This window comes from Scyliorhinus canicula, chromosome 5 (genome assembly GCF_902713615.1).
Source record: "Scyliorhinus canicula chromosome 5, sScyCan1.1, whole genome shotgun sequence".
NCBI classification, from domain to species: domain Eukaryota; kingdom Metazoa; phylum Chordata; class Chondrichthyes; order Carcharhiniformes; family Scyliorhinidae; genus Scyliorhinus; species Scyliorhinus canicula.
This window is the reverse complement of record NC_052150.1, coordinates 218,038,578-218,052,537: the sequence shown is the minus strand read 5'-3', so window position 1 is coordinate 218,052,537 and position 13,960 is coordinate 218,038,578. Positions and strand designations below refer to the sequence as shown.

General features: G+C 48.3%; 1 protein-coding gene across 1 annotated transcript in view; it reads right to left on the bottom strand.

The window, feature by feature from the left end:
- Positions 1-460: 460 nt before the first annotated feature.
- Positions 461-13,960, bottom strand: part of ccdc13 (coiled-coil domain containing 13) — a 74,342-nt gene continuing 60,842 nt past the window's right edge. Inside the window, exons 14-15 of the mRNA XM_038798519.1 lie at positions 4,965-5,070; positions 461-1,743 (exon numbers count right to left, since the gene is read on the bottom strand). Of these exons, the coding sequence (XP_038654447.1) occupies positions 1,587-1,743; positions 4,965-5,070 (263 nt within the window). The 3' untranslated portion in view covers positions 461-1,586. The remainder of the gene's footprint in view (positions 1,744-4,964; positions 5,071-13,960) is intronic.

The following is a 13,960-nucleotide window of genomic DNA, read 5'->3' as shown; positions in this document are numbered from 1 at the left end:
TTGACTCCATCTACACCACCCGCTGCCTGGGAACGCGGGCAGCATAATCAAAGGCCTCTCCCATCTGGCTTACTCACTCTTCCAACTTCTTCCATCGAGCAGGAGATACAAAAGTCTGAGAACACGCACGAACAGACTCAAAAACAGCTTCTTCCCCGCTGTTAACAGACTCCTAAATGACCCTCTTATTGACTGACCTGATTAACCCTACACCCCTGTATGGTTCACCCGATGCCGGTGTTATGTAGTTACATTGTATACCTTGTGTTGCCCTATTATGTATTTTCTTTTATTTCCTATTCTTTTCATGTACTTAATGATCTGTTGAGCTGCTCGCAGAAAAATACTTTTCACTGTATTTCGGTACACGTAACAATAAATAAATCCAAATTCTCCCGTTGATTTATTTCTCATGCCTTTGACTGACACTTTGAATTGTAAAAAAATTAAGCAGGCTGCATAAGCACTTCCTGTTAAGAGCAGGTAGGTACATTTATTCTTAGATGAGGCTGACATATTTACACATTAAGACGCAGCATTGCATCTATTTGGAATTTATACATTTTCACTGAGGTGAAGTGATGGGAGGTTGACTCCTTCCTGCAATGCGGACAGTGACAACTCATGTACCACTGGATAGGCACAGCAAAGACCAGCTCCGATTCAGAGCATCTCTGATAATATATCTTAATCCCGACGGACAAGGGAACGTCCATATTTTATGCACTCAATCTACCAGCTTCGAGGATCAAGACTGCTGAATTGGTGGCAATCTGTTCAGACCAGGTTTGTACCAATATCTGCTCACCTCTGGATTCATCCCTACTCCACAAAATGGGTTCCCATTGGAATGGTTGCAACATTGGAATTGATTTTTTTTTTTTAAAACCCGCATCGCCAAAAAAGAGAGTTTTCTGAATATGGAAGCCGACATTAAGGTACCAGCAAGGTGAGTAACTCATTCTTTTGATTAACCACACATTATAAGACACATGGCGTATCAGCTGTATCGTTCCTCGAGGGTAGAGCAGCAATCTTCGATGTCTGGCTGCACATAAAGTGACATGAGTTTGATTTGAAGTTAACTTTAGCAATACTTGCTGTGCCTATTCAGAAGGTTAAACGCTTACAAAGCAATTTTAAGCCCCTTTCCTTGACATGCAGACGGAAGAAAAGTTGTATCCGCTCCCAACTGCCCCCCTTATCTCTATTGTACCATTACTGCAATTGATCCATATTTGAAATGGGCTTACACCTGGCATCAAAAAATCTCGAGTCATTTAACACCCGATTGGATACAGTAATGGGAGTGAACCGCAGATGGGCCGAGTGGACTGCTTCATTTATCATCTTTTGTGATTGACGCCTCAGTCTTTTCAATTATAAAAAGCATGAGTGAAACCAAAAGATTGTCTGATAATTGCCCAAGTAGCCCAATGTCTAGTTTGCAATAATCTGGGATAGTGTGGCACTGACTTGGGTTTGTTCTTTTCTCCTTTGACTGTTCTCCGAATGTCACAGCAGTTGTTTTGGATACCTCCTCAACAAGAAATCAAAGATCATTATCTTCGGCTGGAGCAGCCGACTTAAGTTTTCTCTTTGTGCTGTCGGAGAGCCTGGAGGAAGACCTGCTTCACTTGACCCATTGTGTCATAGTATAATTTCAGGTCTTCTTCTTTGGCTTTTAAAGTGCTTTGCAGAGCCGTCTTTAAGGCTTCATTCTCATCCATCTGTATGGCAAGTCTGAAATCAAAAAGATATCACAGCATTACTTTCAGATTAATCCACCAACATCAAATGAGAACTTGAGGAGACTGTGGAGAATTGGTTCTCTCTACCAAAGGGCTGGCATTGGCATGACGGGCCAAGTGGTCTTATTCTGTGCCATTTCAGTCTATAATTCTATGATGTAGGTGTCAGCCATATCTTGGTTGCACACGGTCACCTCAGAATCAGAATCACAAGATTTCAAGACCCATTCCAGAGACTAAAACACGTAATTTAGGCTGGTAAGTTTGTACAGTATGGAAAGAGTGATATGTTTTGGATGAGATGTTGAAACCAAGGCCTCATCCAGTCGCTCAGCTGGACCTAAGTTTATAAGTTCATGAGATATAAATAGAATAGAATCCCCACAGTGCAGGAGGAGGCCTTTCGGCCCATCAAGTCTGCACCAACCCTCTGAAAGAGTACTCCACCCAAACCCACTTCCCCGCCTTTTCCTATCACCCTTTAACCTAACCTACACATCCCTGGACACCAGGGGGTAATTTATTATGGCAAATCCACCTAACCTGCACATCTTTGGACTGTGGGAAGAAACCCACGCAGACACGGGGAGAAAGTACAAACTCCACACAGACAGTCACCCGAGGCCAGAAACGAACCCGGGTCCCTGGCGCTGTGAGGCAGCATGTGCTAAACACTGTGCCACCATGTTGCCCGGAGCAGAATTAAGCCATTTGGCCCATCGAGTCTGCTCCGCCATTTGATCATGGCTGATCTCATCCTGGCCTTAACTCCAGCATCCCACACACTAAGGGACAATTTTAGCATGGCCAAGCCACTTAATCTGCACATCTTTGGACTGTGGGAGGAAACTGGAGTATCTGGAGGAAATCCACGCAGACCGTACAAACTCCACACAGACAGTGACCCAAGGCAGGTCCCTGGCGCTGTGAGGAAACAGTGCCGCCCCATTTATAATAGCCATTTATCTCATTGTTGTTTTTGGAATCTTGCTGTGAGCAAATTGGCTGTCACGTTTGCCTACATTACAACAACGTTTAGATTTTAAAAGCACTTCACTGGCTACGAAGCACTTTGATCAGCGTAAAATTCTATATAAATGCAAGTTATTCTTCTTTCTAGAGTTCTTGGGAAAGAAACCAAGATTGTTGCTGAAATCACACAGACTGGAAATCTGACATTAAAAAACAAAACGTAGGAAATACACAGCAGGGCATCTGAAAGAGAAACGCAGGTTTTCAATTTTGGATGAGATCTTTCCATCCTCTTAAGCTACCTTCCCAGATTTAGTATTCTTATTTTTAACTTTCACTTTAGACTGAACAATGGAACAAACAAAAAAAAAAGCCAGAACATGGAGTGCCGCGACTGAAAGAATGAATAATGATCATTGAATCCTGCCCTGGTTCCCTTTTATTTCTCAGATCTGGGGCGCTAATAAAATGATTGTTCCTTGTACTGCGCAGTACTCCATTAAAACAGAGGCTCCTTTTCCAATTCATTGGGTAAGACTTGACTTCGGAACGACCGTATAATATCAGAATAAAGTTATTGCACAGTGTGGTTTTGAAATATTATACGTTAAGCGATTCATCTGACTTTAAAAACAGAAATGAAAAGAATTGTTTCAAGCATTTGACAGACAACCAGCAGTTTATTACTAACTTCTCAAGGACAATTAGGGCTGAAATGCTGGTCTTGCTAACAACACCCACATACCATCAAAGAACAAAAACAACTGCTAAATAGGTGACGCTTCATACAAGTCAAAGAATTGAGCTGCCTGTGCAGCTGAGAAAGTCAGCTTCTTTTGCCTCCTTTTTTTTATAAATTTAGGGTACCCAATTATTTTTTCCCCCAATTAAGTGCCAATTTAGCGTGGCCAATCCACCTACCCTGCACATCTTTGGGTTGTGGGGGTGAAACCCATGCAGACACGGGGAAAATGTGCAAACTCCACACGGACAGTGACCCAGAGCCGGGATCGAACCTGGGACCTCAGGAAAGTCTGCTTTATTATCCTCCAAACAAGGGAATTATAATGCGAGAGTGATTTATTTCCATTCTCTAAACTCCAGCTAGGTACAATATTTCTGCACCATGCAAAGTTATTTGTTTTAATTCAAGAGTAAAGAAAGTCCATAATCATCCACAATATGAAGGGAATCTTAATTAAGAAAAATGCATTCTCCATTGACTTATTGTGTGTTCTATTCATACGAATTCAAAACATTAATCGAAGAAAGTGCTCCAGCACAATCCTCTTGTCCAAAATAATAATCTTTATTAGTGTCACAAATAGGCTTCCATTAACACTGCAATGAAGTTGCTTTGAAAATCCCCTAGTCGCCAAAGGGCCAAAAGGACAGTAAGAAATATCCAATTGATAGCCAATGTCTGTAACCAACATGACTACTCATAGACCAGAACCTCCCATTGTAACTCCCCGTTCCCTGACCACATTCACAACGTACCCTCAGAATAAACACTGGTGGTCAGAGCTGGTACACACCAAGAGTAGTGCATTTCTGAGTCACTGCCAATCAGGTACTGGCAAGGCAGTACCAGTTTGGCATCTTGCGTCAGGTGCAAGGTTGCATCTGCACAAGGTTCATTTCAAATGGCTCAATCTGCACGAGACACCCCATGAGCTGCAATCTCATATTTTGTCCCAAACAAAAACAGGGAATACTGGACAATCTCAACAGGCCTGACAGCAACCGTGGAGAGGAAAGGGAGCTAACGTTTCGAGTCGGGATGGCTTTGACAAAGGGACATCCAGACTCGAAACGTTAGCCCCCTTTTCGCTCCACAGAGGCTGTCAGACCTGCTGAGATTGTCCAGTATTTTCTGGTTTTGTTTCAGATTCCAGCATCCGTAGTAATTAGCTTTTATTTTCATATTTTGTCCAGTAGTTTTGACAAAAAACAGTAAGAAGTCTTACAACACCAGGTTAAAGTCCAACAGGTTTGTTTCGAATCACTAGCTGACTCGCCTGAGGAAGGAGCTGTGCTCCGAAAGCTAGTGATTCGAAGCTAGTGACTTCTTACTGTGCCCACCCCAGTCCAACGCCGGCATCTCCACCTCTTGACAAAAAACATTTCAGAACATATTGTGATAAAATTATCCTACCACATTCAGGTAGCAGTACATTGCACACCAGAGCAAATCTGCACAAGGACACGAACCCCTTGAAAATACAAACATCATCTTACCGTGTATTCAGTTCTTCTACTTGAATATCTATGGTCGATGGCCTCCCTAGAGGCAAATCCCCGCTGCCGCATAGGTTCTGGCACTGACGGTTGATGCTGGACGAACCTTCATTTAGGAAAACAGGACAGCTATACGAGTTTTACTTTGACATTGATCAGAGAGACAGTGGGGGTACAATTTGACCGTGTACAGGTTCTCAAAACAGGCGGCGGGTACATGACACCAGCTGCCTGTTATACATCCCGCCCTTTGTCTTCAACAGAATAAAACATCAGGCATGTTGTAAAACAGGCAGCAGATGCAATTCCGCCTGTTTTGCTACCCTTGCCAATGTTCAATTTCACATCTGCACAGCCGCATGCTCTTTAACAGCCATGAGAATAAAAGATTTTAGTTTAACATTATGTCCCATCATACCTGGCTTTCTGCCACCTGAAAATAAATCAGAATTAACATCCAGATCTGCGACAGTCAGAGAAAAAAAGAGAAACTGGTTTTCCCTGTTAAGAGAGGGGACACTGCGGAACTGTAGATCAAACCGGATAGACAAAGGTAAAATATGCAGTACAATATCATGGAACATTTTGATAAAAGAAAAAAAAAAGCAAGTTCAAAACGATGAAAGGTAAAGTTAGAGTTTCTTCCCAAGGAGGCATTAGTATTTGGAGTGGACGCCTGGGGAGGGTCAGGTGGGAAAATCCTTGGACTCATTTGAGAGACACTTGATGATGGGGGTGTAGGTGTAAATTGATGTGCTAGGTTGGGCAGAATAACATTTCTCATCCTGGTGTATTTTCAGGTATTGCCTGTTGCCTGTATCGCAACTAGCCCCAATCACCCCTGTGCTCACTGATCTATATTGGCTACAGGTGCAGTAACAGCTGGAATTTAAAATTCGTATTTAATTGTTTAAATCCCTCCCTAACTCGAGCCTGACAACTCACTGAAAACTCTGCGCTCTCAAATTCTAGCCTTTTTTGAATTCCTGATTGATCTTCATCACCTCACCATTGGCGGCCACGCTTTCAGCTGTCTACACCCCAAACTCTCGGATTCCCTCCATAAACCTCTCCACCTCGGCCACCTTCCCTTCTTCTCCTTCAACATTTTTCCAAAGTCTCTCTCTTTGACCTGCTGTTCCTATGTTTCTTTATGCAACTCGGTGCAAGATTCTGCCTGCTTACACTCCAGTGTGGAGCAGCATTGTCATGTCACTGCGAAAGGACACTGAAAAAGGAACAAGAACCTCGGGAGAACCGTCATTTTGACGGACTGCACTCTACCCGCCAGCGATAGCGGCACCATATCCCACCTTTTGAATTCCTCCTCCATCTGCTCCACAAGCCTGGTAAAATTAAGCTTATGGAGAGTCCCCCAACTCCTGGCCACCTGCACCCCCAGGTATCTGAAACTCTTCACTGCCCTCTTAAATGGGAGTCTCCCAATTCCCTCCTCCTGATCACCCGGGTGTACTACAAATACCTCGCTCTTGCCTAAATTTAACTGATAGCCCGAGAAGCTCCCAAACTCAGCCAACAGCTCCATCACCCCCGGCATTCCCCCCTCTGGGTCCGCCACATACAACAGCAGGTTGTCCGCATACAGCAATACCCTATGTTCTTCCCCACCCCGCACCAGGCCCCTCCACCTCCCCGACTCCCTCAGCGCCAAAGCCAGAGGTTTTATCGCCAGTGCAAAAAGCAAGGTGGACAGGGGGCACCCATGCCTGGTCCCACGGTAGAGCCCGAAGTACTCTGATCTCCTTCCATTGGTAACCACACTCGCCATCGGGGCCTCGTAGAGCAGCCTCACCCATTTGATGAACCCCTCCCCGAATCCGAACCGCTCCAGCACCTCCCACAGGTACCCCCACTCAACTCTATCAAACGCCTTCTCTGCATCCAGCACCACCACTATCTCCGCCTCCCCCTCCACTGCCGGCATCATAATAACATTTAACAACACTCCGCACATTCGTGTTAAGCTGTCTTCCCTTGCCAAATTCTGTCTGATCCTCGTGTATCACCCCTGGCACACAGTCCTCTATCCTGGTGGCCAGGATCTTCGGGAGCAACTTAGCGTCAACATTGAGGAGCGAGATAGGCCTGTCTGATCCACACTGCAAGGGGTCCTTATCCCGCTTCAGGATCAGAGAGATCAGCGCCCGTGACATCGTCGGGGGCAAAGCCCCCCCCCCCCCTCCCATGCCTCATTGAAGGCTCGCACCAACAGGGGGGCCACCAGATCCGCATACTTTTTATAAAATTCCACCGGGAACCCATCCGGCCCCGGCGCTTTACCTGACTGCATTTGACCAATCCCCCTGACTAGCTCCTCCAACTCACTCGGCGCTCCCAGCCCCTCCACCTGCACCTTTCGGAAAAGTAGCCTGTTCATAAAGCTCTCCATCCCCCCCCCCCCCCCCCCCCCCCCCCCCCCCCCCCCACCGGTGGTTCCGACCGGTACAGTTCCTCGTAAAAGTCCCTAAAGACCCCGTTCACCTCTGCCCCCTTCTGCACCACATTCCCACCCTTATCCGTCACTCCACCAATTTCCCTAGCCGCATCTCGCCTGCGGAGCTGATGCGCCAACATCCTGCTCGCCTTCTCCCCATACTCATATACCGCGCCTTGCGCCCTCCTCCACTGTATCTCCGCCTTTCTGGTGGTCAACAAGTCAAATTTGGCCTGCAAACTACGGCATTCCCCCAGCAACCCCTCCTCCGGGGCCTCCGCGTACCTCCTATCCACGTCTAGAACCTCCCCCACCAGTCTCTCCCTCTCCCTCCTTTCCCTATGGGCCCGGATGGAAATCAGATCCCCCCGGATCACTGCTTTCAGAGCCTCCCAGACCATCCCCACCCGGACCTCCCCCGTGTCGTTGGTCTCAAGATACCACTCAATACTTCCCCGGACCCTCCTACACACCGCCTCATCAGCCAGCAGCCCCACATCCAGGCGCCAGAGCGGGTGCTGGTCCCGCGCCTCCCCCATCTCCAGATCGACCCAGTGCAGAGCATGGTCTGAAATTGCTATGGCCGAATACTCAGCATCCTGCACCTTCGGGATCAATCCCCTGCTCAGGACGAAAAAATCTATTCGGGAGTAAACCCTATGCACATGGGAGAAAAAGGAATACTCCCGCGCCCTTGGCCTCCCAAACCTCCAGGGATCCACCCCTCCCATCTGGTTCATAAACCCCCTCAGCACCTTGGCCGCCGCCGGCCTCCTACCCGTCCTTGAACTGGACCGGTCCAGTGGGGGATCCAGCACCGTGTTAAAGTCTCCCCCCATGATCAGGCCCCCTGCCTCCAGGTCCGGAATGCGGCCCAACATGCGCCTCATAAAGCCAGCGTCATCCCAATTCGGGGCATATACATTAACCAGCACCACCTTCTCTCCTTGCAGCCTACCCTTCACCATAATATATCTGCCCTCCTTGTCCGCCACCACCTCAGACGCCTCGAACGCCACCCTCTTCCCCATCAGAATCGCCACCCCCCCCGGTTCTTCGGGTCTAATCCTGAATGGAAAACCTGCCCCACCCACCCCTTCCTCAGACGAACCTGGTCCGCCACCTTCAAATGGGTCTCCTGGAGCATAGCCATGTCCGCCTTCAGCCCCTTCAGATGAGAAAATACCCGAGCCCTCTTAACCGGCCCATTCAGCCCCCTCACGTTCCAGGTACTCAGCCGGATCAGAGGGCACCCCGCCCCCTCCCCCGCCAACTAGCCATAGCTTATCGACTGCTCGCCCCAGGCCAGCTCGCCCCGCCTGACCCGTTCCCCATGGCGATAACGCCTCTCCTCTACCCCCCCCCCCCCGGCCCACACCAGCTCCTTCCTGGCCATTCCAGCAGCAACCCGGTATCCCCCCCCACCCCCCCAGGCTAGGACCCCTCCTAGCCGCGACGCACCCTCCATGGTACTTCCGTGAGTCAGCTGACTTCTGCTGACCCCGGCAACTCCAGCCAAAACCCGGCCCCTCCCGACATGGGGTCATGCCCCCATCCCCCCTCCTGCCACTCCTCCTTGGCACCGCTTCAGCACGGGAAAAAAACCAGTAGAGGCCACGCCCCCACTGCCAGCTCCTGCCCCGCAGCGCGGGAAACCAGAGGAAAGCCCGCGCTTTCACACTGCCCCACCCCACCCTTCTGACGCAGCTCCCCAAATTCCAGCTCTACCCCATCCCCCAGCCTCGTACAGAAGAGAAAATGAAAAACCCCCAACAATCCCCACATAACACAAAACCATACCCAACAGACCCACCCGGAAACAGAGCGAAAGCCAGCATAGAAAACACATGTCAAAATTACAAAAACAGCAACAACAAACACAGCAACGACCATAGTGTACCAGACCCCGCAGTCCCCAGACCCTAGTTCAAGTCCAGCTTCTCCGCCTGTACAAAGGCCCACGCCTCCTCCGGGGACTCGAAATAGTGGTGCTGGTCCTTATATGCACCCACAGACGCGCAGGCTGCAGCATTCCAAATTTAACCTGCTTGTTATGAAGCACCGCCTTCGTCCGGTTAAACCCGGCCCGCCGCTTAGCCACCTCCGCACTCCAGTCCTGGTAGATTCGCACTACCGAATTCTCCCACTTGCTGCTCCTCTCTTTCTTGGCCCAGCGCAGCACACACTCCCGGTCACTGAATCGGTGGAACCGCACCAGCACCGCCCGCAGGGGTTCATTCGTCTTGGGCCTCCTGGCCAGCACTCTATGGGCTCCCTCAAGCTCCAGGAGCAAATGGAAGGACCCCGCTCCCATCAACGAGCTCAGCATCGTGGTCACATACGATGGAAGGTCCGACCCCTCCAGCCCCTCCGCCAGGCCCAGGATCCTCAAATTATTTCGCCTCGTGCGAAACTCCAGATCCTCTAGGCGGTCCTGCCACTTTTTGTGAAGTGCCTCGTGCAACTCCACCTTCCCCACGAGGACCATGGCTTCCTCCTCCCGCTCAGCGGCCTGCTGCTGCAACTCCCGAATGGACACCTCCTGGGCCGCCTGGGTCCCAAGCAGCTTGTTGGTAGTCGCATTCAGGGAGTCCAGCAACTCAGCCTTCAGCTCCGCAAAACAGCGCAGAAGAGCAGCTTGCTGCTCCTGCGCCCACTTCCACCAGTCCTCGGGTGCTCCACCGGCCGCCATTTTGTCCTTCTTCCCCCGCATTTCCTGGGGAGCTGCTGCAGCCTTTTCCTTTTCCCCACTCCGGGTACGCACCATAAATTTCGGGGAATGTTCCTCCAAACACTTTCCCCCACCAGGAATCGTCGAAACAGCGCCGTTTGGGGCCCTAAAATAGGCCCGAAAGTCCTTTAATAGCGGGAGCTGCCAAACGTGCGGCTTCACTCCGCATCACCGCAACCGGAAGTCCACGACAAGAATGTGAACATTCGTCATCGAAAATAGTAAAAGCGAGCAAAGCTTTGCCACTTCATCACCCACCATCCGGTCAGCCCACCCACTGCAAATATAGTTACGGAATCAGAATCACAGAATTGTTACGGTGCAGGAAGAGGCCCTTCAGCCCATCGTTTCCGCCCTGGCTCTCCAAATGAACATTATGACTTAGTGCCGTTTCTCCTGCCTTTTCCCCGTACCTCTGCACATTATTATTATGACGACGTTAGAATAGGAACAATCACTCTGCAAGTCACCTTCGTGCCATCCAAATTGCTTGCTTTGTGTTGACGCCTGCTGACAACGGCAAACGCAAACAGGGGGCAAGATAAGGTCAGAGCAGAATATTGATCTAATGCTCTCGTGCATAAATCATTGATAAAAAAAACACCAAGCAGCTTAATAGCCTCAATAATTAATGCTCCCGCATTACAGAAATTATTGGAAAAATAGTCTTGCATTCGATCCACTGATGGTGCAGCCACTTTGTCCAGCAAGTGCAGCAAGGTCATAGAACACAGAACGATACAGAGCAGTACAGGCCCTTCGGCCCTCGATGTTGCACCGACATGGGAAGTCAAAAACTAAAGGCCATCTAACCTACACTATGCCATTATCATCCATATGCTTATCCAATAAACTTTTAAATGCCCTCAAGGTTGGCGAGTTCACTACTGTTGCAGGTAGGGCATTCCACGGCCTCACCACTCTTTGCGTAAAAAACCTACCTCTGACGTCTGTCCTATGTCTATTACCCCTCAATTTAAGGCTATGTCCCCTCGTGCTAGCCACCTCCATCCGCGGGAGAAGGATCTCACTGTCCACCCTATCTAACCCTCTGATCATTTTGTATGCCTCTATTAAGTCACCTCTTAACCTTCTTCTCTCTAACGAAAACAACCTCAAGTCCATCAGCCTTTCCTCATAAGATTTTCCCTCCATACCAGGCAACATCCTGGTAAATCTCCTCTGCACTCGTTCCAAAGCTTCCACGTCCTTCCTATAATGAGGCGACCAGAACTGTACGCAATACTCCAAATGCGGCCGTACCAGAGTTTTGTACAACTGCAACATGACCTCATGGCTCCGGAACTCAATCCCTCTACCAATAAAGGCCAACACACCATAGGCCTTCTTCACAACCCTATCAACCTGGGTGGCAACTTTCAGGGATCTATGTGCATGGACACCGAGATCCTTCTGCTCATCCACACTGCTAAGAATTTTACCATTAGCCAAATATTCCGCATTCCTGTTTTTCTTTCCAAAGTGAATCACCTCACACTTCTCTACATTAAACTCCATTTGCCATCTCTCAGCCCAGCTCTGCAGCTTATCTATGTCCCTCTGTAACCTGCAACATCCTTCCACACTGTCTACAACTCCATCGACTTTAGTGTCGTCTGCACATTTACTCACCCAACTTTCTGTGCCCTCCTCTAGGTCATTTATAAAAATGACAAACAGCAACGGCCCCAGAACAGGTCCTTGTGGTACGCCACTCGTAACTGAACTCCATTCTGAACATTTCCCATCAACTACCACTCTCTGTCTTCTTTCAACTAGCCAATTTCTGATCCACATCTCTAAATCACCCTCAATCCCCAGCCTCCGTATTTTCTGCAATAGCTGACCGTGGGGAACCTTATCAAACGCTTTACTGAAATCCATATACACCACATCAACTGCTCTACCCTCGTCTACCTGTTCAGTCACCTTCTCAAAGAACTCGATAAGGTTTGTGAGGCATGACCTACCCTTCACAAAACCATGCTGACTATCCCTAATCATATTATTCCTATCTAGATGATTATAAATCGTATCTCTTATAATCCTCTCCAAGACTTTACCCACAACAGACGTGAGGCTCACCGGCCTATAGTTACCGGGGTTATCTCTACTCCCCTTCTTGAACAAAGGGCCAACATTTGCTATCCTCCAGTCCTCTGGCACTATTCCTGTAGCCAATGATGACATAAAAATCAAAGCCAAAGGCTCAGCAATCTCTTCCCTGGCTTCCCAGAGAATCCTAGGATAAATCCCATCAGGCCCCGGGGACTTATCTATTTTCACCTTGTCCAGAATTGCCAACACTTCTTCCCTACGCACCTCAATGCCATCTATTCTAATAGCCTGGGTCTCAGCATTCTCCTCCACAACATTATCTTTTTCCTGAGTGAATACTGACAAAAAGTATTCATTTAGTATCTTGCTTATCTCCTCAGCCTCCACACACAACTTCCCACCACTGTCCTTGACTGGCCCTACTCTTACCCTAGTCATTCTTTTATTCCTGACATACCTATAGAAAGCTTTTGGGTTTTCCTTGATCCTACCTGCCAAAGACTTCTCATGTCCCCTCCTTGCTCGTCTTAGCTCTCTCTTTAGATCCTTCCTCGCTTCCTTGTAACTATCAGTCACATGTCTGGCCTGTGCTAATTCCCACATCTGAGCCAAATAGGTGGTGGAGACGGTTCAAATTGGTTTTAGGATGCCAGGTGTAAAACATGGAATCTGCTATTGTACACCGCTCACCAGTCCTTTCCAGAACTGTGCTTGAGGAGGAATTTTTTTTTTTTTTTTTTTTTTATAAATTTAGATTACCCAATTATTTTTTCCAATTAAGGGACAATTTAGCGTGGCCAATCCACCTACTCTGCACATCTTTGGGTTGTGGGGGCGAAACCCACGCAGACACGGGGAGAACGTGCAAAATCCACACGGACAGTGACCCAGAGCCGGGATCGAACCTGGGACCTCAGCGCCGTGAGGCGGTTGTGCTAACCACTAGGCCACCGTGCTGCCCTCTTGAGGAGGAATTTTAACCCAACTCTCTAGGCGCAAGATTTTACGTTGGCTGGAACAGCGGTCTTACACTCAGTCGAAAAATACTACTCTTCATGGGGAGTAAAGCCAAGTAGAGGTGTAAGATCAACACTACGTCCCATCAATGTCCACCTGAGCAGATCAGCTTAAACTGCCTTGTGTATGACTGTGTGCCATGAGAGAAAGCATGACAAATTTTTCAACGGATGGGAATGGATTTATTGGTACTAAATGGGTAACTGGGGATTGGGACATCAGGATTTCCCAACCTCTCTGTGGCCACCTCTTGTGTAACGTACACTGTGCCACTTTGGAAGTAGCATTATAGTACCATCATTCTTAATTCTAGTATGGGATGATAAAGCTTCAGTAGGATAATAGCTGGTTCAGCCACAACTGGAGTATCCAATGCTGGGTATTGCACTTTAGGAAGGACGTGAAGGCTTTAGAGAGGGCCAGAAAAGATTTAGTTGAATTATTCCAGGGGAGAGGGTCTTCACTAATGTGGATAGATGAGAAGCTGGGTTGTTCTCCTTATAACGGGGAATGTTGAGAGGAGATTTGATAGAGGTATACAAAATCACGAGAGAGTATGGGCAGAGTAGATAGAAAGAAACGGTCACCATTGACGGAAGGCCCACATTGATTTCAAATGAATGGCAAAAGGTGACATGAGGAAAACCTCCCTCTAAGCAGTGAACGGTATTGATTTGGAGTGATGGTGGATTGTGGCTTTCGAAAGGGAATTAGATAAACTCATGAATGGACACA